This window comes from Phaethon aethereus, assembly GCF_964289735.1.
Source record: "Phaethon aethereus genome assembly, chromosome: 3".
Taxonomy (NCBI): Eukaryota; Metazoa; Chordata; class Aves; order Phaethontiformes; family Phaethontidae; genus Phaethon; species Phaethon aethereus.
In genome coordinates this window covers 105,321,906-105,348,240 of record NC_138576.1, presented here as the reverse complement: position 1 = coordinate 105,348,240, position 26,335 = coordinate 105,321,906, and the positions used below count along the sequence as shown (strand labels likewise).

Sequence of the window (26,335 nt, the reverse complement as noted above, 5' to 3'; positions counted from 1 at the left end):
TAGTCACTTGTGTCGGTTACTCTTTTCCCCTTTCCCTTTTTTTTTCTTGTTTTCTTTTAACCACCAGCAAGAACAGACAATTGAGAATGAAATTTCATTCTGAGCCTTGTGAGGCTCAATGCTCTCCAAGTAGACAAATCTGACAGTCTTCAGTTGAAACCCTTGGTCTCTGCTGTTCATAATGCAGTATAAACTGGAGTGAAAGGTGACATACATTAACATGCCAAAATGTGAATTGCAGTAGCTTTTTGAAGATGTGCTACCCATCTAGCAGTTAAGGTCAGTGGAAAACACAGGCTGTCATCTGCTAATTTGGGCAGTGTAATTTATCTGCTGCTTATGTGCATCAAACAAGGGAGGACACCTGGGAATGTTAACCTGTTTAGCCATACTAGCACGACACAGCAGAGACTGTAAATCTGAACCCAGAGTCTCCTTTAGGCTTTACTTTGAGCACTTACAAGGAACTGGCCTTGGGCTAGTCCTTCCACACAGGTGAATTCATCCTTAACTGAAGGAGGAATTCATGAGGCTTTAGTTGTAAGTCAAACGTCAGTTCATTAATTGTGTATGTTTCAGTTATACCAGTGCAGCAATTTTGGTTTAAGATAAACTTTGCTTTGAGAAGTGTAGAATTTTGAGAAATTTTCATGATGTGCAGGTTTTGTGTAGCAATGAGAACAAGAATCCCTTGCAAAACTTCCAGCTTATTTTTTAGCTTCATATCTGAAGATACATGAAGAAGTTCATCTCTATCAACAGCTCTAGTTAGAGCTGGACATCCCATCTGTTCGGCTGGGTAATGCCATCTGTTGGAAAATAAAGCCAAAATGATGAAGGGAAGATTGGAAGGTCTAGCTTTCTGGTATTACGTATGCACACGTTTATTAACATACGATGACTTAAGAGTATTGGAGAGACCAATGAGGTGAACTGCATAGAGTGATCTTTTCACTTACAGAAAAGAGATGATGTTCAAATTTCAGATGGCGCTTACAGTTCTTGGGAGGTGAGTGGAAGCCCAGAAAAGACATTTCTTAGTGGCATATAATGCATTTAAGTAGTCCAATACTAAATTTAATGGTTTCAGAGGAATTGAGTTCAAAGGAAGCTCCTGATTGTCTCCCCTGTGACAGCTGAGAAAGAAAACAAAGTACCGTAGTCTGTCATCTTGGAGTATTTCCCCTTTGGAGCTGTTTATTGGGGTCAACAGAGATGACTGTTCTGTTACAGGTCACAATCCAGACTGCAGAAGCAATAGCTTTTGATCGTGTTTATTTCTAAACATTGAACCATAAGTATGTGGGTACCATGAACTGCATGTATGTAGCAGCTTCAGATACAACTTACAAGTATTTGGGCTGACGAAGATGGGGAACGTCATGACGCCACTGAGTGAAATAACTGGAGTTTAAATGTATTTTTGCCATTAGAACTGCTCTTCTTACCACAGTCTCATGTGGTATCAGCTTCTGTGTTAGAGGCACAGATATTGATGACAGCATAGGCCAATGTGTGTTTTCTCGCCAAATAATTTTCCTGCCCTCTGTGTTAAAATGATAGTTGTTTGTTTTCCTGTGTGCATTTCCTCTAATCGCACATAACATCATTCACCAGATCAGAAACTGTAAGAGGACAAATTCCACCTTTCCTCTCTTCACGTAAGCACTATATTTCTGCCTCCTTCAACTTGTTTCTTTCCCTTCCTCCTTTGCCCCCCCACTCCTTGTTCCTTTCGCTGCACCTCGCTACTCTAACATTGTATGTGGCTCTGCTAGTATTATCTAACCAGTTGCTTTTTCCCCCCCTCCTGATCTGTGCGCATTGCTTTGGAGTGATTGCTATGAATTTCATAAAATTGTCATTGTTTTAATGTTCACCTTAAGTCACCTCAGACTGTGCCTGTGTGCCATGTACAGTTTTTATTGCTTAAGAGACTCGTTTGATTCATTTTTTTTAAACCAGAGTTTTTTTTCTTGTGTTTCCAAGTAAGCCAAATAGGATAATGAACAGAAGGCATGTATATTTTGGAACTGGAATACTTCCTGTATTTAGAGAAGAACCTGAATTATTTTCATGTATTCATTTTTTTTTTTATTTCATTAATGAGCAATACTTACACATTCTTCATCTCTTCTTTTCCCCATTCATTCTTGAATCAGAATTAAAATACTGTAGTTTCTAGTATTTCTCTTTACTTTTTCTTCCGCAGGCAATCAAGTTCTCCTCCCCCTATCCGACGACGGCCCACTTGGAGTAGGTCATCCTTGGTACGTGCCATGGTGGGATCTTTAAGAATCTCTATACCACTTCTAAATGGGATGGGGCATTGTGTAAGATGGAATACTTTCTAAATTTCAAATAAGCACATCAACTCATTTCTTGTAGGCAATATGATTGGAATGAGTTTCGAGGGTGTGGCTGCCGAGGTTGACTAATTTAACTGGATAATATCACCACTCAGTATTAAAAATTACAGTCTTCAAGGCATTATATTTCTAGTTCCCCTGCAGAAACTGTGCATCTTTTCTACTGGATTGAGGTTATTTTGATATGTAGAGAAAATAATCCTCTAGAAAGAATTTGAAGTGTCTTGTGCTGTATAGATCAAAACCTAGTAATTATATGATTTTACAGCTTCTCATTTCATGTTTCTTCCATTCCTCAGGTTTTGGATATAGTCTACTTATAATTCACCAACTTCTTGGGTTAAGAGTATTTCTGTGTGAAGTTACTGTGATTTAAAGTAGAACTATTATAATCACTACAGGATTGCGATTCAGAGTTTTTCTTAAACTGTATTTGTTTCCATTTAACTCATCTCCATAAATACAATAAATTTGACAAAACTGGGTAACTCTTTCCTGAAATCTTTACCCAAAAAGTCTGTGGGAGTTGTCTTTTTCCCAGTCAGTTCTAAGGACACTTTTTTGGATCCAATTTTAACATCTGTTATGTTAAAATGTCAGTATGTCAGTATTTCTTACAGTAATTCAGAAGCTGTTAAATAAGAGTAACACAGCACTGCTGATTCCTTAGACAGAGGGCAATATTATCTGTGTGCAGGTTGCCAATTTTCCTCTCTGATATAGGTTATACCTATAGGTAATACCTGCTTTATAGACCTTCCCAGAGTGATAACTCCGTTAGCCTATTGCTGCATGATAGAAAGCTAATGTCTTCGTGACATATCCCCACGGTGTGGTTATAGCTTGTGAAAATGTTCCAAAATTAAGCTTAAGCAGGTACTGATATTAGGATAGCGTCATCTTCACAGATTGCGGTACAGGCTGTTTTGCTGTGTGCCTGTATATGGTCCATTTGATCTAAAAGTTGCATTCTGTGTTTCCCAGCCATTGGCAGGAAAGCTGTTGTAGCTGGCTCCCGATTTCTTTGTCCTTTCATTCTTAGCGTGTTTCTAAGGTGTCACGGTGCAATACACAGGCTGTTTATTATGTTCTCTGAGGCATATTTACAGCATTTTTGGTGTCTGCTAGTTTGGTCCCTGGAGATGACTATGAAAAACTGAAGGTGAAGAAATGAAATGTGCTTTGCATTCCTATGCGATGGCCTCCGATATATCACAGGGGGAAAAATAGAGCTGACTTCTATATTAGATGTGAAAAATGGAAATCTACTTTTTCAAAGGAAAAACAAATCCTGCTGCCTCTGTTTTGAACATAAGCATGCCACAAGTTTTAAAAAAAATCCCAAAGTCTCAGGAAGATCAAGAGGAGGAATGTGTGCTCATCAATTAAAAAGTGAACTGGGCTGCTGACAATTCATGTTGAACTTCCAACTGCTTTTTTCGTAACTGTTTTCTTAACTTGTTGGAACAGTTATTTTTGGGGAGGAAAAAAACCCTAAAACCTTCCTGACTGTTGTCTGCACTGTGCATACCTTTATACACCTACCTATTCATTTGTCTTGTATGGTAATAAATCAGTAGGCATAAATGGGAAGTGAAGTGGAATCTTTGGGGTGAGGCTCTGCCACTTCACTAAGGAACATGTTCATTACTTTCAGATTAAGACCCTTCATATGGTTTTGGCCTCACTGGCATATATTTTAACTACTATTACTTTAAAGCCATTTTATGCTTTTTCTTTTTCCTGTCAGGCCACCCAGGGATGCTGGTTTTCCAGCAAAACCTCCTCAGTGTAGGAGATCTTAGTATGATGATATGTTTAATAATCTGATTTAAAAAAAAAAAAACACCAACCACAAACCCAGGTGATTCTTAATTTGGATATTGATGTTCTGCAGAGCTGAAGCTTCTGCTGTTTCATCAGAAGAGGCAGATGGGCTTTCAAAAAAAACCAGAAAAAGAATAATCATCCCTAATTTCTTGCAGATACCTTCCATAACATCTATCACAAAGAAAACTGTCTGCTCCAGATGTATACATTCCCAGTGGAAGTCACTGCTCCTTCCTTGCACTTTTTCTCTGCCCCCCATTTGTTAGGCTTTCCAACATCTTGGTTTGTTCCAGACTAAGCTCCGCTACTGAGGCTGTCAGCAGCAGGCTCCTTTGCACAGGTTGCTCAGGGAGAGTAGGGCTTTATGCCCTTGGAAATAATTGTTATAGCAGAAATATTTCCTGTCATCTTCCGGCTCTGGCTTAACTCAGCCATTTTGTATGCAAGCGTTTATGTGTGTGCTCAGTTTCTTTGATTCTCATTCCTTCTCCCCATTTACATGGAAAATGTAAATTTAACCCCCTCCCCACCCCCTCTTCAGTAGCTAACTTGCGTGGTGCTCAATTTGTGCATGTGTGTGCAAAGGTAAATTATTTGGGGTTTCTTTTTTGCCTTGGGCAGCCACAGTATTCCTTAATAGTTTGAACTACTTGAATCAGCCTAGATGAAAAACCCTTATTCTGCTGTTAAGGGAGAAATATTCACGAGACAAGAGTGTCTTCCTTCTCTTCCTGCTTACTTTGCATATCAAAGTACTTTTTCATAAACTTTGCTCAGTGACACCACAGGACATTACAGTGCAGGCAGTAAAATGTGATTGCAAAACGCATCGGTTTACCAGTGGACAAAGCTGGTGAATACGGCGTCAGCTGTGATTTATTTTGCTGCAAATGATCCTGCTGATTTAATGCTGAATTGCCCCGTGATACTTGTTCTGTTAAAAAGCTTGTTGCAGTGCAAATTGTTAGAGGAAGGCTCCAATTCATTATCTAGGGAATCTGATGTTCATGTAATTTGCAGAGTTACTTTAAGTCTATATGTGCTCCTATTGCTTGTATAACAGTGTTCTTGAATTTATTCCATCGGCTACTTTTGTCCTGATTAGGTGTTCGTTTTGTTTTAATTCTTCAAGGGTAAGGGCTTTTAATAAACTTTTCAAAAGTTCTAAGTGAGCTGGGAGTCTGGATGTCGTTTTCTGAAGTGGTTGATCTTAAAGGAGTCTTAACTGGTCAGCTTTGGGCTCTGTAACAAAATTTAGCTAACAATATCCAAAACGTTCGTCTCTGTTCTATTAAGAAATACCAAGCCATGTGTCTTTGGCTGGGTAAGAAAGAGCATTATTCAGTGGAAAGGGCATAGAACCGTTTTTTCCTGTTTCAGCTGCAAAAATTGTAGCAAGTGAAGTTTCTAATGCTTTTTTTTCCTTGTACTTTTATTTCAGCCAAGACAGCATCCATTTATACTGCCTCCTATGCATGTCCAGTGTGGCGAACACTACACTGAAACACATAATTCACAAGGTACTTAAAGCATATATTTTTTCCTTTAAGGGACTTAAATTTTATGTGTATGCAAAGAAGCTCCTAACCCTTATGTCTATATTTCTAATGCCGTCATGGTCAAATGGGAGTTGCTGTTGGAGGAGAGCTAGCAGTTTTATAGTTAATGTTGCAGTAAGCTTCTGTTTAAAGTCCATTTTCAGTTTTCAAATTTCTCTACAATATCTGTGCATGATTATATGGACCTTAGACTTGGTATTCCAGTTCAGTGAGCTGAAAAAATAATTTCTAAAGGAAGTGTGATGGCTGTACTCAAAGGCAGTGCCAGCTGGGGCCAGGGAGAAAAATGGAGTGAGGGAAAAGGAGACAGAAAATATCTTTTACGGTAGGAGAAATCATAGTGTCCTGGTCATGAAACTGTACACTTAGGTGATCTTTTCTGCTGGTTTTTCACCAACATCTGCGGGCACTGTTAGCCTTACAGAGGTAAGGAGGGTTAACTATTTTTACCTCTGTGTTTGATGAATAAATTCTCTAAGAGGTTGTACCAGGTTACTTTGATCAAGGCTTGGAATGGAGCCCAGCCCCTAAACACCTCGAGTCTCACACCCGTAACCACACCACCTTTTGGAATACACGTAGCCAGGTCTATTAGGCTACGTTCTTTGCAGTTCATGAGAGGTACAGTTGAAGTGCTCTCATTGGCAGAGGAGCTCTTAGTCATACCTGATAGTGCTTTAAGAGTTGTGGTGATCTGACTAATTTTAAGGTAGAATTTGGTAAGTTTTGAAAGGAGCCATTCAGTATAGTTCCTGGCATACAGTAGAAAATTTGACTTAATGGCTACTACTGTTTTACTGTGAAGCTGAGGCTCTGAAGGAGATATTCTCGAATTTAGAAGAATTGTAAAGTTCCCTCAGTTTTACCACAGGCTTCTCTCTTTTGTTGAACAACTAGCTGATTTCAGAGTTTTGGGAGCTGCTACTCTTTTCTTACAAGATTTTCAACATGGACAGTCTTGCAGTAAAGTTGTGATCCAGCACATCATCTTTACCTTCTTGATTCCCTCTCAAGTATCCTTTGCTGAAGTATTTAATATTCTCTAGCACCTCTGTAGGGTGGGGTTTTTTTCTTCCCCCCCCCCCCCCGAGTCTTGATCACCCTGCTGCGTTAGACTTCCTCAAAACTGTTGGTTGGTCTGAAATAGGATTTCCAATTCCGCAGTCCTCTGCTACTTTGAATCACAGACAACAGTCCATCAACAGAAAAGATGAGAATTTTTAGGGTTACCACAGCCTAGCAGCACTGGATTTTTAAGGTGGTAGCAGCAGTGAATCCTTCCAGGGCGCTGTCAGAGATGCGCCTTTATTCTTCCTTGCCACCCCAGGCAAAAACACTTCCTCTCTTTCCCCTTTCATGTCTCCCACAAGGATCTGAACTACCATATTTTGCTAACTGTTGGGAGTGTTTACAGGAGTAGCTTTGTTTTAGTTCTATTTCAATGACCCAAGGGTGCTCCCAAGACCGAATGTTCCCCGCAGTTACACACTAAGCTGTCTCTATAATCTTTGGTGCAGACTGCATTTGAAGTTTTGTTAACATTGAGTGAGTCCTCGTATGTTAAATTTGTCGATGTCTTTATCTCTGCTCTACACAGATAGCATTTTCCATGGAAATGAAGAAACTTTCTACTGTAGGTCTCAGACCAGTTTGGACAGGTGTCCAATGGACTTCAGCTACTTGAATGGTAATGGACCCAATGGGAGCGTATGCAGTGCCCACAGCATGAACTCCCTCAATCGCTCACAGAACTTCATTCAGGCATCTCCAATGTCCTCAAATCTGAGCATCCCTGGAAGTGACATCATGAGAGCAGACTATATCCCCAGCCACAGACATAGTGCAATCATAGTACCATCTTACCGGCCAACTCCAGATTATGAAACTGTCATGAGGCAAATGAAGAGAGGGGTGATCCAGATGGATAGCCAAAGTCAGTCTTTGAGGAATCTCAATATTGGGAACACACATGCTTATAACCAGCCAGAAGACCTAGTTTACAGTCAGCCTGAGATTCGAGAGAGACATCCTTACACGATCGCATACGGGCCCCAGGGTGGCAGCTATAACAAGCCTGTTGCCCCGTCTGACCAAATGAACCCTAATAATGCTGTGCAAAATAAGACAGCAGCCAGTGCCATATCCCACACTGTCAGCACACCAGAACTGGCTAACATGCAGCTGCAGAGCAGCCAGAATTACAACACCGCTCACATGCTAAAGAACTATCTCTTCAGACCCCCACCTCCATACCCGCGCCCGCGTCCTGCCACTAGCACGCCAGACCTTGCAAGCCACCGGCACAAGTATGTCAGCGGGAGCAGTCCTGACTTGGTGACTCGCAAAGTCCAGCTCTCAGTAAAGACCTTCCAAGAGGACAGCTCGCCGGTCGTCCGTCAGTCGCTGCAGGAGGTCAGCGAGCCCCTCATGGCAGTGAAGCATCACGCGGCTGTGAACAAGCGCCATAGTTTGGAGGTCATCAGCAATATGGTACGTGGTATAGAAGCTATGGCATTAAAAACTTTAAACGCGCCTCTGCCGCGCAGGAACACTTTGCGGGAGCAGGTGCAGCCAGAAGAGTCGGTTCAGATGGGGCACGAAGTTCAGCAAGTTCCTCATTATCATCACAAAAAGACATTCTCTGATGCCACGATGCTGATACACAGCAGTGAAAGCGAAGAGGAAGAAGACACCCCAGAATCTGTGTCACGGATAACAGCCCTCCGTGAGAACATGGAGTACAGTGCTCAGCTGCAAGCTGCCTTGGCTAGAATACCAAATAAACCTCCTCCAGAGTATCCTGGGCCTCGTAAAAGTGTCAGCAACGGAGCTCTGAGGCAGGACCATGTTAGCATTTCTGTGGCTGTAGCGAGGGCCAAGGCCATGAGGCCAGGGCCTTCCAAAGCCATTAGTGTCTCTCGAACTGATCAAATGGCAATAAACGGGTCTTCGCTCGGGCCCTCCATCTCGGAGCCTGACCTCACGAGCGTGAAGGAGCGGGTCAAGAAAGAACCTGTCAAGGAAAGGCCCGTGTCTGAAATGTTTTCTATTGAGGACAGCATTATAGAAAGAGAAATCATGATACGGGTAAGTGCCTTCCTCTGTTGCAGTGGCTTCTTGGAAATTAGTAACCATACAGGTCAGCTTCCACACCAGAAAACTGTTGGATCCGCTAACTGGGGGGAACACATGGGTGGGAATATGTTGATTTGCTTAAAGTTAGGAAATGTGGTATTAAGTGCCACATACAGTTTGGTTTTGTGGCTCTGTATGGCTGATCCCATGCACTGGGCTTGTCTGCTTCCTGCACTGTGGTCGTTCGGCTGCTGGCCAGACCCGCGCCTGGTCCAGCTGATGATGCCACCACGCTGGCAGCAGTGGCCGGCCCGAGCCGGGTGGCAGAGCACGCAGCCGGGTGACGAGGAGGCTTGACCGCAAAGCTCCCGTCAATGCCTGGTGCCCTTCTGCCCGCGCAGCTCTCTAGCCCCCACGGATCTGAGGTCAGGGTGAGCCTGAAATGCGGCTGCCGAGGCAGGTGGGAGATTGTGTTTCGGCGCTAGCATTTTGCTCTTTTTTTGCAGGGATGTCAAGTGAAGTATCATGTAATACATAGCATGATGGAAACTCTTTGAGTTTTTCAAATGATCGCTTTGATTTCCTTTCCTGCCACTTTATATAACACAGTTTTATTGGAGTAAAACACTGCTAGCTGTAGAATATAAATTGCGGGTTTTGCCAATAACTAAATGAGTGACCAGATATCTAATTACAGAGGCAGCAGATACAGTGTGGCTGAGGGTCTGGATTGTTGGGGTTTTTTAAAATGTACTCAAGTGTGAGAAATAGGGTCCTTTTAAACTTGCAATGAATTTAGAATAAAAAGTATTTAAAGGCTTCAGTGCCACTGTAAGCAACGGCAGAAATGCGAGGGATGCTTACCATGTAGTGACTTATGTATGTGCTTGATTTAACGCTCCAGGGAGTGCAACTGCAGTCACAGAAAGCGAAGTGTGTGCGTAGTTCTTTTTTTTTCAGATTGAGGTCTGACAGAAAAACAATTCCTGAAACAAATTAATGAAACAAAATAATGAAATTAATGGACCAGAAAGAAGAGAGTTTGTCATGTACTAGGTCAGTAACTAGTTGGATTTAAATACTACTGTATTTAAAAAGAAATTTTTTAAAGATGTGCGTAGTGCTTCTTGTTCACTGGTGGTCCTTACACTGATGTAATGGTTAGGAATCAAACTTGGGCCACGAAGTTATAGCGTAGAGACTGAATTTACTCTTTGCAGAATCTTCAACTTATAAACGTAAAATAGATACTTGACTATAAAACATAATCTTTTCATAAACGAATACTGTAGACATTGGTGTAACAACAAGCATATATATGCTCTTTTGATCTTCTGAGGAAAAGAAAATATATTGAGAAGCAGGAACCCAAATGATTTTAGGATGGAAGTGAAGGTGAGAAGAGAGCTTAGACATGTTGTTTCAGTACTCTTCCTCTGAATTATCATTCGGATCAACCTTTGGTCAAAAGGTGCTTTGTTGTTGTTGTTGTTTAGCAAGTAAAGAGGTGGTCTTAGCATTAAGCTTTTAAGGTGGTTTCAGCCTACATCAGCAGGCTTAACACATGCAGACCTTCCTTTTGTCATAGGAGTCACGTGTTATATTAATGGTAATTTGATGATCTTGATCTTTGAAACACAGACTCTTTTATTTTATCTTGCAAGTAGTAATAATAATAAAAATCCCCAAACCAAGAAAACATACTTGCATTTTCCTGCATTCTGAAAGGATGAAAAGAAAGCAGAGTGGGTTTGGATTTTTGTTTTGCCTTTTTTGTCTGTTTTTTGTACTTAGTGCTCTGGAGGAACCCAGTAGTGAGGAAAAAGCTCACAGGCTTTTGAAAAATCAAGCCTTTTACATATATCTGAGGGCATTCAGGTTCAGTAGTGTGTTTCTAGGAGCTGAGCTTGGCCTGTGTGGTGACCACAGCTTCTATATGCATGTTAAGAACCAGGCTTCACTTGTGCTCATCTCTCCTTTCAAATCCATCAGAAAGAACTGTTAAGAAAATGGAATAAAATATTCCTGATTTGGGTACTTCTGGAGATGGTCTGTCATCTTTTTTTGATGTTTCAGCTCCCAGTGGCATAAGGAGGGCAGCAGGATGAATTTAAAATTCGTAATATGATGCATGAATACGATGAACAATATCCTTCCCTGGCTGCTGTTACGTTCAGTTTCTGGGATATGAGCTCAGTTTTTAGTGCAAAATATATCGTGGGTGCTATTTGAATCGCCATAATAGCTGAGTGCATCAGAAGACCTCTCATTTTAAGTATGACCATCACAGAAGGGAAACAATGGCCTGAGTTTTACTGTTTGTTGTAATAGATTGAAATGATTGCTTTTTAAAAGATGCCCCAGGTATCTTGGCTATGGTAGCGCTACTTTAACGTAACAGGGTGATGCTTTGTATGTCCTACATTCGGAATAATGTTTGCAGAAAAATGCTTGAGATTGTATTTGTATGTCCTTTGATGGCATGTAAACTGCATTATATGCTGGGATTGCTTCTTTGAAATTAAAATTCTGTGCTCATGTAGGAGCAGGCCTTTGAGGAATAACAGGAAGAATAGAGGTTGTATTTGAATTTACGATGCTAATGGTGATCATCTGCATTCCTTGGCCAGAGAGTTGCAGATTTTGGAGATTAAAAAAACATTCCAGCATTTTACTGGCATTATAAATAATCACACAGAGATGAAAACGTGCCTTTTCTTGCCAAAAGAATCTAGAAAAGCAGAAGATGGCAGGCCTGGAGGCCCAGAAGAGGCCCTTGATGTTGGCAGCACTGAACGGACTCTCAGTTGCTAGGGTTCCAGTGCCGGAGGACAGCCAGGATGAAGTCGCCAAGGTGCCAATGGATGAGAGGGTAAGATGGAGGCGCATGAAATGTTACTCATTCCCTTTGTTCCCAGCAGCATGAAGTTTCTAAAATACTAAAATTTGATTTAAAATGTGAAAAAATTCCTCTTAAAAGTTTTCGGAGCCATTAATGGAAAAGGTCTGTGGGGCTAACACTGGTGTGTCTTTGGATGCTGGCAAAGTGTTAAATGTCTTGAACATTTACTGAAGTCAGTGAAAATTGAGGCTGTTCACAGTTTCACGTGACCATACAATGTCATACAAGATCAAGCTGTAAATCTAACGTTTTGCACATTTTTCAGTTGATCAGGCAGTCTTCCTACAGTGATCATCCACAGATACCATCTTTCATGTTCTGATATAACTAAGGAGTTCAGTTAATGCCTCTAATGGGATTAAATTTAAAAAAAAATGTTGTTTGCCCCCTGATGTTAGCACATGCGGGTGTATGCACGTATATGGCATTTCGGAAATTAAAATCGGTTGTTGTCATTAAGATTTGAGAGACATATTTGCAAAGAATCTTTCTGGGTTTCTGGATGGAAATTTGCAGCCTTATGTGGTCTGGTGCGCAGCTGACAAACCTTAACCTCTGCCTGCACATGTATAGGGTTGTGTTCAACCACAGAAATTGCATACTTGCAAGTTAGGAAATATTTTGAAAATGTGGACCGCTTCACACTTCTTATAGTATGATCTTCTTCCTAAAAAGATAAATTTAAAATATTTTCACAAGTATCTACTGTGGTGAAATCGCATACAAATTCATATTGAACTGGGATTGTGTTTAGCATGGTTTTGCTTTTTATGGCCTCAGTCTTAAAATGTGGAGTTGGAATGTAAAAACATAAAATTTTCTTGCAGTTTCATTCAGTAGAAATAAGAGTATGTCGTGATCCCTCAGGTAACTACAACTGAAAAAAGAAGCAAGTGAGAGAATGCTATGGCTAAATATTGCTATTCAGAGAACAGATGGATGGGTCTAGTGGTAAATGCTCTTCCAGGAAGAATTAATGGGTTGGTGTTCCTTTCTGTTAAATCTTAGTGCAAAATCTTGAAGAGGAAGTTGGAAGAGGGGATGGTGTTTACAGAATACGAGCAGATTCCAAAGAAAAAGGCAGATGGGATCTTCACCACTGCTGCCTTGCCTGAAAACACTGAGCGCAACCGCATCAGGGAGGTTGTTCCTTATGAGGAGAACCGAGTAGAGCTGGTGCCAACCAAAGAAAATAACACAGGCTACATCAATGCTTCACACATAAAGGTAAAAGCTTTCTTGAACTTTGCTTTGCAAGTGAAGGTATGTTAAAGCTTTGTTTGCGTTTCTGGATGTGCATCAGCATTTTTTGTAACTCTGGATCTTCTTAGATAACTTAGATAACTTAGAATGCATTGTTGTACTTTTGTGTTAGCATAGGCATCTCTAAAGTCCTCCATCATCAACTAACGTGCATGAAGTTGATTTAATTGCGAAGAGACTGGGAAGTCATTTTAGAGAGGCATCCTTACTTTTTGATGCCCATGTCTGCCAGCTGGCTGTGGAATGTCACTATTGGTTAATGTGGAAAGAGATGCCATGTTTCTTAGACCTCATAAAAATGCCTTAGATCAGCCCCGGTACCTGCAGTGTAATACGGTTGTCATGACCCTGCACGTGTTCTGATTTATCAGTCCCAGTAGCCTTGCAGGCCACTGGGGACTACAACTCCTCATGCAGAATGAGTCCCTGCAATTGATTGGTGCAGCCTGAAAGAAATACTGCACCAGGTTTGACTGAAATATTTTTTCCATTTACTAGCATATAGGATACGCTTTTTGCAAATCAGGGATGTTGCTCCATGTATGCAGTTCCATGTCCAAAAAAAAGGGGTGTAGTTATGAGTAATGCATGTTCACATAGATGCTGCAACTATATATGTAAAAAACATATTTCTTCCTTTTATGATGAGAGTTGAGTGATTTTAAAAGATTTTTTTTTTTTTCAAGTATGTGTTGATAAAGAGAATGCCTTACTAATGAGATCCCTGTGTCTCTGATTGGGTATTGCATTGAACTTCAATGTTTCAAAATAAGTTTTTATCAAGAAACTTCAGATTTCTTGTTAATTCAGTGTAGGAGTAATTTAAGATATGATCTGATTGTTACAAACGTGGCCAGTTTTAACAATGAACTATCCTGCAGTGGCTGCAGATGCTTGCTTTTCTTTAAGCTTCCAGTACTATTTGCAAAGGCCTTTGTAGGCTTTTACTCTACCTTGAGAGAAGTAAGATCACTCCTCTCCTTCAGATGACAGACTCTCTTGTTGTCAGAGGGCTGTCTGCTTTTTCTCATTGTCAAAATCCAGATTAAAAAGAAATAATTCACAAATATTAATTTAACGGGATGTTTTATTTATTATTTTCCTGGAGTAAAAGCCTTTTTAAAGTTTAAAGAGACTTGCTGGTCTCCTTGGCTGTGATTTACAGTGTTAAATCCTGTTGATTCAAAGCAATTTCTGAACCGGGATCCTGGCAGTTTCTCACTTTTCTGCATAGCCTCGTAGGTAGCAGATACTGAGTTTTTGCATAATCAGACATTTCTATGATGATGGATTCCTGAGCCCAAAATTTTTCATCAACTTTGTAGGAGGCCAAAAAAAACAACAAAAAAAAGAGATTCCTAACATAAATTACGCACACAAAGCAGCACCAGCCAGAAAAGAATTTTCCCTGGCTAGTTTTGAGTCCACGTTTTACCTTGTGTGTCCCTGTTGGACACGCACGCATCTCACATTCATAGAGCACCCAGGAACACGCACAAATGTTTTAGCGGATGATAGTGGTCCTTGCCAGTGTTTTCCTCTCGCACTCATAGCAGCGCATACAGAAGCCAAGCAGATGTGCTTTTGCTTAGAAGGTGAAATCGCATCTGTGGAATTTACCTCAGTAGCACTGTGTGTGTGTTTGTAGCCCAATATTCAATTTTTAATATCCTGCAGTTAGGGCATTCAAATGCTGTTAAACATTCCAGGCATCCATTCCCTTCAGACTATTTATGGTCCTTTCATATCACGTGCCAGGAGGCTGGATACTTGGACCAGAAGTCAGTAGACAAAGAAAACTCCTATATCATCCTGATAAGATCCATGCCTGGAGGATTCCAGCTCCCACTGCTCAGTCTGCGAGCCCCACAGTTTTGCAGTATTTCTCCGCTTATTTACCATTGACCTTCGCTCTTAAGATACGAAGATCGTCATCTATACCAGAGACAAAAATCGTAATTAAGTTTATGGATTAAGCTAAAAAAGTTCTTGAGACCACTTCATCTGACTGTTTGGGTGAGGTCAGTATTAACTTTAAAAGCTTAGTAAAACTACACCAGCACTCACGACTGCAGGTGAGCATGCAAGCACAAGACCAGTCCAAGTGTAAAATGCCAGTTAACGCTGTGCTGTTTATAGTCATTCCCACCTAGTACAAGAACTTGAGGAGTCTACCTGCATTGGCTTTGCAGATTTTAACCATCATTCAAAGAGGAGAATGCTGCATAATATGAAATAAGAAAATAAGCTGATGTACAGGGTTGAAAACAGTTTTCAAGGCAGTGAAAAATTTGTTATCGTACAAACACTATGCTAGCTACAGGTATAAAAACCCAAGCATCTCAATTTAATGAACAGCTGTTTGAATAACAAATAAATTGATTCTGTTTCTGAAAATGTATACAAAGACCTGTACCTCAAATGTAGTATATGGTTAAACCTGTCAGAGTTATTGATTGCTCCTTGTAGGGTTATCTGCCAGCACCTTGATATTTATGGACGTGTCAGTATTTCTGCTGTAAATCTTCTTCTCCGAGATTTATAACTTTGTTGTGAGAAGTGGCTCTGGGCTAATACATAGAATTGGGAGGTCTTAGCCTGAGAAGGAAAAAAAATTAACTTTCCAAAGTAATTAGTTCATCTGGTTTTCCTTTTTGCTAGTAAGCATATTTTCAAATGATATCTAGTAGCTCTAGAAGTGGTTTGGCTTTTTACCTGAAATGTTGGAAAAAACAGGGTTTTTCGTAAAACTTTCCTGATGTATAGCAAATAATCTGTCATAAAAATAATTTTTTATACACAAGTGATTTTTTTTTTTTTTTTAACTGCCTAAGTCTGAAGACCTGCCTCAGGTAAACGAAGCAGTGTTTTACACTTACCTTGGTTAACTCCAAGGTAATGCTGGGTCTGTTCAGGGCACTACATAATTTATAGTGTGTAAATCTGTGTTAGTGCTATAAAAATAATTTCATTATGCATTGTCATGCAAATACACAAATATTTCTATAAGATGTGGTTGGTAATCCAGTTGTGTATTGGGAAATAGATTTACATGACTACAGCTTTATATAATTTTAAATTTCATATGGCATTTGAAAGCCAGTTAATGTGCTGGATTTGCTTCCTAGTAGTTTGCCGCTTCTGAACTGAAAAACCCAAGATGAGTGAGGAAGAGTAACTTGAAATGAAGCCTGTCTTGATCTCATCACTAGCTGGCAACGGGCCTGTCCGAGCTCTGTGTTATGTACAGTGTGTGGGCATAACTGCATCCTCTGGGGACAGCTTGGCCACATCTTTAACAGTGATCAGTGTATCAAGAGTCTCTCTAAGAAACTATTTTTTGCCTGAGTGGAAAATAATTGAGGGAGGTCCTAAACAGCAGAGGCCTTTAGCTTTTGTCGTGCAAAATGTCATTTGCATTCAGCCTTTCTACACTACTGTGTGTTAGTTTGCAGCAATGCAATGCCTTTTTAATGCATATAGACACTTCCTCTGGTGCTCGGTTTTTCTTTCATCATGGTCTGTCACCAAGCCCAGGGAAGTCAGTCAGCTGCTTATTTGTATTTAAGCTGTATCAGAAATGGGGCCTCAAAAAAAAAAAAATTTTTTTTTTTTTCATCTGTATGATCCAGATGCAATGGCAAGAAAAATGGATGACATTTTGGTCAAAGCTTTATGTTTATGGGCATCAAGAAAGGACTTGGAAGCACCAAAGATTGTGTTTTGTCAGATTTGCTCTTATCAAAAGGATGATTCTTGTTCAAAATTTTGAACAAAGCAGAAGAACAAAGAAGGAAAGGTTTCATTATGGTCTCTTTTGTTTGAAGGGCAGTTCTGGCACAGACACTGCTGAGGATTTGGGCACTGACTGTGTTTTTTTTATTTTTTTTTCCTTACTCCCAGGTTACTGTAGGTGGAGAGGAGTGGCACTATATTGCTACCCAAGGGCCTCTGCCACACACATGCCACGACTTCTGGCAAATGGTGTGGGAACAGGGGGTGAATGTTATAGCCATGGTCACAGCTGAAGAGGTACGTAAAATCACGGAATACAGTTCTTTGTGATGTGAGCAAATCTCCTGTTATCATCACTTCCCACTCCAGTAACCTGTTTTTTCTATCAACAACCCTTTTTCCTCTTGCTCTGTTTGAACGTGTGCCTGTACTGCTGTGATACTGTGCTGTGTAACTTTCTGATACTCAGTTTGGCAAGTACTAAAGTGAAACAAGCAGAACCTCCCCTTCCCCCTGCTTCACTTCAGTTTGGCCAAACCAAACAAAGATGTTTCCATTGGAATGTGAGAGCGCTGAACTGCTCCTGGTAAAAATGACACAGACTTCCACCCCGTCCAAGGCCAGTTCTGCATACTGTCACTCTTATCAGCTGAAAAGAGACCAGAAGCTGTTGTTTCCGTAGAAGTGACCATGTAAAAAAGAAAAAAAATAATCTTTTTATTCTTATGCCAGGCAAAACAGTTACTTCTGTTGTAATCCAAGAACTATGTGCTATGTTATAAAAACTGGCACACGTCGCTGACTAACACTGCATTCAGCTTTATGCCTGGTTGCTTTTAGCAAACACAGGGAGTGCCATAGCACTTCAAGTCACTGTCCAGTTCCCAAGGCTGATCAACAACAGATACTTAGAAGTTGCTCTTGAAGTTGAAGAGAACCTCCTTCCATTTAAAGGAGAGGCTTCCCCAGGAGGAGAATATTTACTGAGGTGTTGTAGGCAGTAGCTGGCTTTCGGCACGAGACAAGAGTTAGTTCTTCAAGCATTTTTACACTTAGAAATACTATACGGATGAGAGTTTTAAGTTTTAATGGATATTTTCTTTACTTTGTGGGATGCACCTTTCTCTTCCAGTAATTTGAAGAAAGAATACTTGGCTTATCTGCAGAGTTTTGTGCTCTCTGTTTGTACAGAATTATAATTGCAGGAACTAATGGCTTACTCTTTGGTTGTTGTTATTAAGGAGGGAGGAAGAAGTAAGAGTCATCGGTATTGGCCTAAACTGGGCTCTAAGCACAGCTCAGCCACTTACGGGAAGTTCAAGGTGACGACTAAGTTCCGCACAGACTCCGGCTGCTATGCAACTACTGGTTTGAAGGTCAAGCATCTTCTCTCTGGACAAGAGAGGACAGTGTGGCATTTGCAGTATACTGACTGGCCAGACCACGGGTGTCCAGAAGAAGTCCAAGGCTTTTTATGTAAGATTTCTTTAACTTGCATGATAAAATATATCAAGGAAAAGGTTGCTCACAGTGGATTCAGTTCACTGCACCTAGTTACAGCTGGGATTGCCATGAAATGGTTATTGCTGTGGCATACAAAGGCCTCAACTAGGTTGTACTTTGCTGCAATTTGGAGAAGAAAGTTCGATTCAAGAGGTAGGAGCTAAGGTGATTGAGGATTTTGGCCCTGAAAGACCTGATGTAACAGGAGGAAAAATCAGTGGCAATGCTAAAGACTCAGGAAATTTTAAATGATAGGATACCTCTGCTGGCTGATCTGTCAGTATAAGTTATCGCCACTTCCCAGCTACCTAATGAGTGTAGGAGATATTAGACTGCACACAAATGTGATTAGAGAGGTCTGGGCGAGTGAGGTCTGGTTAGTGAAATACGGCACAACTCCCCCAGTTTCACAGGAGGCCCTCATTGCTGACAGCCAGCATTTAGTAGTCCAGAGGCATTGGACTTCTTGCACAAGAGCAGAGGGCTCCATCCCATATGCAGTAAGCCTGAACTCATTGCCACTCTTCTAAGTACATGTAGCCAGGCGATGCTAAGGGCCTTCCCAATTAAATATGGTCCTGGTTCATGCATTTCTGAAAATACAGTCATTATATTTATCTGTAATGAGTTAATAACTCTTCCTACTTCTTACCAAGTAATAAACGCTACCATATTAAGTAATAGGAATTCAACCATTATTTAATTAAAGCCACATCTCTGGCACTACAGCAGAGCATGATGCAGAGATCTTTAAGTTACCACTCAAGGAGTCTGTACCAGGTGTACTGATGTGCTGGAGATGCTGCCCTCTTAGTTCCTGAAAGCTTTGCAGCTGCAGCAGCATAGCTCTGTTGCAGCTAAGTCCTCTCTCACCGGCAAGGTCCGTTAGTTCCACTTCAGTCTTGACATAGCTACAGTCCTTTAGTGATTCACTCTCCTCTGCATGGTATAAGCTTGTTGTAAGTAACATGTCCTCCTTTTCCCAGTTCTGTCACTAGGGCAGAAAATGAAAATGACATTTCAGCTTTGGCAAAGGAGGGCCATGGGATCTGCCTTCAAGGCAAAGCTATTGCTCAGTTCGTATTTTTGTTTCATACTTCGTTTCTCCTACCAACCCCTGTAGCTGTGGCTGGGCACGGCAGCAGCTGGAACCAGATTGTCCCCGTTTCCTCTGTCCCATTGTTTGCCACCACGTACAGTCCCATTTCCCTGTGTGCATTAAAATGCAGCTTTTCTGATGCTGGTAGGGCTCCAGCCACAGCCTGCCTGTGTCGAAAGGACTGCTCAGGCTGCAGTGCCATGACACCAAGAGTCAGGACGGGAGAGTTCAGCTCAGATCTCCCCTCCCACTCTGACTGGTGGGAAGAAAAGGGTCTAAGTTAGGCATCTGGAGATACCCTTCTGGGTGAGGTCCAACGTCTTTGTCGTGCATCTGGACTATGCTGGAGTGATGTTTAGAGGTCAGAGTTGGAGTTGTAGTTTATGGTGTGTTCAATCAGCTGAGCTTCCAGTATGTAAGGTTCACTGTGTGGTTTGACAGTAGAATGCATTGAACAACACTAGGACAGCCACACAAGACCATGGTTCCCGAGTCATGCACTTTCTAGAAGTGGCTTCAGGGAAAACAAAAACAGTGACCTCCCAGAAGGGCTCGTAGCTGTTGAGAAACAAACCCTGAGCAGAGAGGTGGGTGAGAGTCTGTCTCGCTCTAGAGGGGAGAAGGGAGGAAGGGTGAAACAGGGCAGATGGATGCTCGCTTCCCATCTGATATTGGCTTTGACAGGTGGTAGTTTCAATGGGACTTAGCTGTTGTTTTGATCCCAGCCTGTTAATAGCAGGAATTGCTGTAAGTATTGTCTAGAATCATCTGCTTAGGGGACCTGGAGATTTGCAGAGGGGAAAACAGAATTTAATTTTTTAAAAGAATTATTTAATTTAAAAGAGCAGACTCCCAAGCAATAATTGACACCCAGCTGGTACTTGCTGGATTCAGTGCAGTTCAGTGCACCCTGGCCAAAAATAATTAGTATGTTGTAAAAAATTTAACTTACTGCCACGTTGACCAAGAATGACTTTTCCATATTCTTTTTTTCCTCAGTTTTTACATTTAGACATATACATGTTTTTAACCTTGCCTGCATTTTATCTTGCAGCTTACTTGGAGGAGATACAGTCAGTGCGTCGCCATACGAACAGCGTGTTGGACAGCAGCAACAACTGCAACCCTCCCATCGTGGTTCACTGCAGCGCAGGGGTAGGAAGGACCGGAGTGGTTATCCTTACAGAACTGATGATTGGGTGCTTGGAGCATAACGAAGTAAGTCAGCTTCTTTCAAGACAAACCCTGAGCTCATGCCTTGACTAACTAGCTACATTTCTGAGGTTAAAATTAAAAGGCATCGAAGTGCTTTCTTCCTATTACCTTTGTGAGACAAGGGCCTTACGTGCAACAGGCAGAGATTTCCCATGACAGGTTACTTGTTGTAGTTTTCCTTTGAGTTGATATTACGCGTTTGTTTTATTAGTACTGTTTTAATACATTCAAAATTAGGGCTTTTTTCCCTCTAAAGAATTTAGTCTAATCCATACCTGTATTTACAGTCTAGAGACAGTGTGTTTACAAGAACTACCTGAGAGAGGCTAGAGAATAATGTCAGCTTCCTTGCTCTTTTAACTGAAGTTTTCTGCTCTCTAAATTCACTCCTTGGACTCCCTCCTCCTTCTTGTATTGTCTCTAATCTCATCTGGAACGAAACTTAACTGTGTCTTCAGAAAAAGGTGTGTGTATGTTGGGGAACAGGGCTTTAGGAATTGCAGCCAATATTACAAGACTGGTAATACACCAGCAGAGTAACCATGTGTAGCAACTTGCTTTTCATCCGTGTCCTGTGTCACTGGGGAGCTGTCCAGGAAGAACATCACATCTTGAATAACAATGTGCCGCACAATTTCAACATGACAGCTGTTGAAACTGGGGATTTCTGTTGCCAAAGAAACTGCTCAAAGACCAAAACCTCTAGCAGAGATAAGAATGCAGCAAGAGTGACAAATATAGACATATATCATCTGCCCCTCCCATTAATCATCCACTGGATGAGTTGCTTGATATTCAGGGAAGACTGGATGTACGCAGCTGAAATGCTCACCTACATTCTGTGTTACCACGGAGGAATTAGAGATTGGAGCCATTCTGTGCAAGGCACTGTGCAGAGTGCAGCTTTCTGGCTCTTTCAAAAATGTGAGTCCTTTAAGCAGGCAAGTACCAAGTGCACTTTGCTCTTCATCACCATTTTTAAAAAACTTGATGCAAGAGGTAAATTTTTGTTCTCTACCTTGTTACCCCCTTCCAGCACCTTGTCGTTCTGTACTTACAAGATCACCTAGAGATCCTGGGCTCAGTTCAGCTGAGATGAACCTCCTCCAGCTCTGGTTGGCCCTCACTAGAGGTGAAGCTGTCCTGTAGATCTGTGTCACAATTTACACTTTTTTCGTTTCCTTTTTGTTTGGGGCTGGGGGAGGAGGGGGAAGAAAGAGCTGGTCCAGACAGCAAGGTCCCACAGGTATGTGCTTTGGAACTCCTGCAGCCTTCCTGTGCTGTTCAGTAACTGCTCCTCTGTGGGGCACCAGCTCTGACTCTTGAGCCTGCTCGACTTCCTCCCTTATGCATTGGCATCTGGAAGCGACTGCTTCAGTTGTTCACACAGCAGCCATGAAATCTCTGCGTGCCAGAGGAAACCTGGGCAGTTACGAGAGCCATAGCTGACTCGCTTGTGAGCATCAGTGTAGCTGTGTCTGCTTTATAGTAACCCCTGCACGCTAATGGTGTGCCAGGAACAAACACGAACAGTTGTGCCACATGGTCTGGCCACCGCAGTTCGTCTGCAGTTTACAGAAGTCACCTCTCTGGCAAAGAGTAGCTGAGTAGCAAGTGATCATAAAGGCAGTACCTCAACATCTGAGCACGGGGCTGAGCCTTGGTGTTCAGAAGAATTCTCATCAACTTCACTAGGAGCTGATGGTAGCGCTCAATAATAGGGGATTTCTCTGATGTCCCGTAATTAAAGCATTCTTTTGTCTTGATTAATGGTGAAAATCATTATTAATATTAAAGATGGTTTTCCTTAAGGGCTTTGTTGCTCTAGATTGTACTAAGTTGATATTTTTGGTTCCTTAAAACCTAATTAAAAAAAAGATTAAAAATCAGAACAGCATGTTTTCAGTTTGTGACAGATACTGCATTCTGCACAGAGTGGGTTCCTTTTCACGCAGCAGTTTTACTGGTTTATTTTGAAGTAGGATTAATTTTTGTGTGTGTGTGAAATAAAATGACTTATTGCTTAAAATGCTTTAGTCTTATGAATTGCTTCATTTCCTCAACAGTGTCCGAGTAAAGTATATGTATTAACATTTTAGTGGTGAAGGAAAAAAGGGGAGAGAGGTTGAAAATCCTGATACAGACCGTCTTGGAACGTCTGCAGCAGTGCTGGAACTAAAACCAGAACTCTTGAGTCTGAGGTTTCAGGTTTAGGTAAAAAGCCATGTTTAATCAAATTCTATACAGCTTCAGTCACTGTGGCTTCTGGGCAATTGCTGGTTGAGTCTAAGGCTGTGTATCTCATTGCAGGGATACAGTTTCAGTAACTTGCTGTTTAGTAAATAATATGTCACCTCATTACATCCTTACTGCTGTAGACACGTAGAACAAGGAAGTAATTGAGATCCTGCTCTACCAACTTCTACTTTGGACTCGGCACTGGGACATTAACTCGTGATTGCAGCTGCAGTGCATTTTCATAGGGGAGATCTTTTAGTTTGGGAGTCAGAAATGAGCAGCATTTTTGTTTGTTGTTTTTGCAAATGCCTCCTTAGCAAAGCATTATGTGTCTGTTTTTGACATGTCTTTTGTGATGAAGGTGAGTTTGAAGATTCTGCTTACCTGGAGCAAAATGCCAAGCTGACTACAAATAGTCAAATAGGCAGGATAGGTTTTTCTTTAATTTCTGAGATAAGTCAAAGCCTAATCAGTTTTGAGGAGGTGCATGGATCACTGTGTGCCCCGTAAAAATCAAGGAGCTGTCAAGCACCAAACTGCAGAGGGAGGAACGTGGGGTGCAGGCCTGCGTTTTTGTTGCCGTTGCTCAGGTGAGATCAGGTTCCGCATGACTCTGCCCAGCAAGGACTGCGTGGTTTTCAGAAGCGTCCGAGTCCATGAAGAGGCCTTCTCCGAGTTATCAAGTTAACTGGAAAGCGCTTACATTTTCATTTGCGCCCACTTGAAAATAATACGACATTACTCATCACAAAGCTTTATGCTTGTCGACTCTCTAGAGATGTCCTTTTATAACAGCTTCTTGGGGTATGTGGCAGAATATTTAGCCTTGCTTTCAGAAAGTGATAGCCTATGAGTTAGGGCTTGTTTACATGGAATGGAGATTCTGAGTTATATATATATGGACAGAAATAGACATGTAGCATGACTTCTATTTTAAACTTTCCAGAAAACTTACAGTGTGCATGGGAGTGGACTCCATGCTCAGTTGCACCTCCAAGGGTTAGCAGCAATCTTCATTTGTTTCTCTGTCCATCTGTCCAGGCATTGTGCGTGTAACATTTCCCATCGTAGCCAAAGGACTTGCGAAGCTCTTTTTTGTGTTTCTGGAGCGGCAAACTGACATTACAAAGTGCAGTTTGTGTTGCCTGATAGAGTAACTGTTCTTCGGTTTTATATCTTGAGCTGCTTACGAGCTTCCTCTAAAGGAGCCTGCATCTTAGTGCTTGCATTTACTGCTGCCATAGAAAATCTGTATCCCTTATCTTGGGTCATATTACGCGCTCTTTAAATTTGAGCCTGGCAGGCTGAGCTTCATGGCTCAATGACTTCTGAAGAGCTCCTCATGTACTTGTTGTAACAGATAAAACGCAGTAACATCATAGGACTTTTGCTCCCTAAATGCCGGAGATAGGATGGCAACACCTAATGAAATATGCAGTGGTTTCTAACACTTTACCTCATGGGCCTCTGTTTCACACAACTCATTTGTTTTTTAAATCAGACGATTGTAGGGTGCCCCAGTGTGCTCGATGGGGTTAGGGATGTATTTTCACAGTGGATCTCCTGATCTGTCCCCATTTACTGTGCTTTAGTTCCTGTTGCAGAGCATTTTCAGGGCACACGAGTGAATTTTTTGGATCATACTAAGCTGGAAGATGCCTTGGAGAACACCTGCTAGTAGACATTCAGTAGATAGCAACAGACCAATGCTAGCCCGAAGTCTACCAAACGTGTAGTGGATGCTGGGTCCTCGTTTGACTTTACAAATGACTTGGCTGTGAGAAGTCAGGCGTCACAGTTTCTGGATCTTTTGGTGACAGCGAGTTCCCTTCCCTTTTATTGGAAGGAACAGTATATTTGCCTGCACTTTTAATTTTGTCCAAGGAACCTTTGTTCTTATGATCCTGATGCCTGCTTGCCATTTGAAAAATCTCTCAGATCCGCCCTCTGTGAATAAGTTTGACCATGGATCAGAGCGCAGCATGCAAGTGGCCACACAGGCTGTTTAGCTGTGGTAGAGTCTGAACTGAGCTATGTGATCTTGGCTGTTTAAGTTTTGTACTAGACCTTCCTGATATATCTAGCCTTTAACCTGAGATAATACGATATATTGGGTTTATTTTACTGTGTTGAAAATAGGTATGTTGAAGCAGAAAAAGCTCCAAAGAGAAGAAGCCCTTTATTATGTGTTCAGTTGATGATCCGCTGAGAGGTAATCGGTGGTACACAACTGGAAGACAAGTCTTGGTCATCTGCCCATTTGCATCAGTCCAGAAATTGCCATTAAGCTTTAGTGGGGAAAGCACTGGATGCACAGTAGCCTGTCTATAGTACTGTAGTACTCCTTGAAATGAAAGTTGATGGAAAAAAAATTGTAGTATTTCACTACAGTTGGTTACAATTCATTATATTCTATAACTACAATACAGTTCCCTGCGTCAGATAACATATTTGAGACAATGATTGTTTGATTTAATGAACCTACGTTCTTACGCCTTTTTTTCCTTTTACAGAAAGTGGACGTTCCTGTGATGCTGAGACACCTGCGGGAGCAAAGAATGTTTATGATCCAGACCATAGCCCAGTACAAGTTTGTCTATCAAGTGCTCATCCAGTTCCTGCAAAACTCCAGACTTATTTAATCTTTTCGAACACCGCAGACCCAGCTTTGTGGATCTGATGAACAAGGGGAACTGCCTTGACAACACTGCGTGCATATATTGCACTTCTGAAAGTTGTCTTGAAAGTAAGGAATGATTGTTCTTTACTAGAGGCTCCCATGGATTATTTTATACAAGATATAATTTATTTTTCTTGGAATAACTTGTGAATTACTTTAATAACTTGTAAAACTTATAGTGACCTTCAAATTGAACCACATTTGACATGACTGGTCTGCATTGTAACATGTCCATAAGGAAAGCAATCCTTTGTAAAGGTAGTTTACTGGCTTTTATTTTGCTACACAAGCTTCTGAAATGAGCAGTTATTTGGCAGTGGGCTTTTTCACATGTAAGAACATTTTGGACCCAGATATGTGGCTTCCATGGTAAAAACACGACCTGCTACATGTCATCTACAGCTCTGTATGAGTGGAAGCCAAGGGAACACAGTCCTGGAGCAGGGAGACCCAAGCCTCTGCACATGCAGCAGGGCATGTTACAGAGGGCTCAAACACAGGACGTTGTGAGGGCAGAGAGTTTTGGGTGCTAAACTGTTCAAATTCCACAAAAATTATGGTTTTAGGTTAGTCCTTGAAAAAAGCAACACTGGATCTTTTAAATGAGGCCTTTGCTACTGTCTGCAGCCCTTGAAGGGATTCCTAAGAGTTGAAGCAGTGCAGGGTGAAGTGCGGTGACCCAGAGCAGGCTGAAGTCAGCAAATGTGTCTTTCCGGTAACTGTGGTGGACTGGGTGGAACAGCAGAGGAATTTCAACTAAATGCAGCTGCAAAAAACACTCAAATCTAGCACCTTCTTATGAACTATACTGAAAGTTTTATTGCCTTGAGGCTCACCTCTTGTGGAAAAAGAACCTCACTTCAGTTA

General features: G+C 41.4%; 1 protein-coding gene across 1 annotated transcript in view; it reads left to right on the top strand.

The window, feature by feature from the left end:
• PTPN14 (protein tyrosine phosphatase non-receptor type 14) overlaps positions 1 to 25,430 on the top strand; it is a gene marked incomplete at both ends in the record, with an annotated part of 71,062 nt that extends 45,632 nt beyond the window's left edge. Inside the window, 9 exons of the mRNA XM_081998232.1 lie at positions 2,213 to 2,270; positions 5,641 to 5,719; positions 7,356 to 8,845; positions 11,562 to 11,705; positions 12,744 to 12,962; positions 16,902 to 17,030; positions 17,975 to 18,209; positions 20,390 to 20,553; positions 25,302 to 25,430. Coding sequence (XP_081854358.1) covers positions 2,213 to 2,270; positions 5,641 to 5,719; positions 7,356 to 8,845; positions 11,562 to 11,705; positions 12,744 to 12,962; positions 16,902 to 17,030; positions 17,975 to 18,209; positions 20,390 to 20,553; positions 25,302 to 25,430 — 2,647 coding nt within the window. The remainder of the gene's footprint in view (positions 1 to 2,212; positions 2,271 to 5,640; positions 5,720 to 7,355; positions 8,846 to 11,561; positions 11,706 to 12,743; positions 12,963 to 16,901; positions 17,031 to 17,974; positions 18,210 to 20,389; positions 20,554 to 25,301) is intronic.
• Between the last annotated feature and the right edge of the window lie 905 nt (positions 25,431 to 26,335).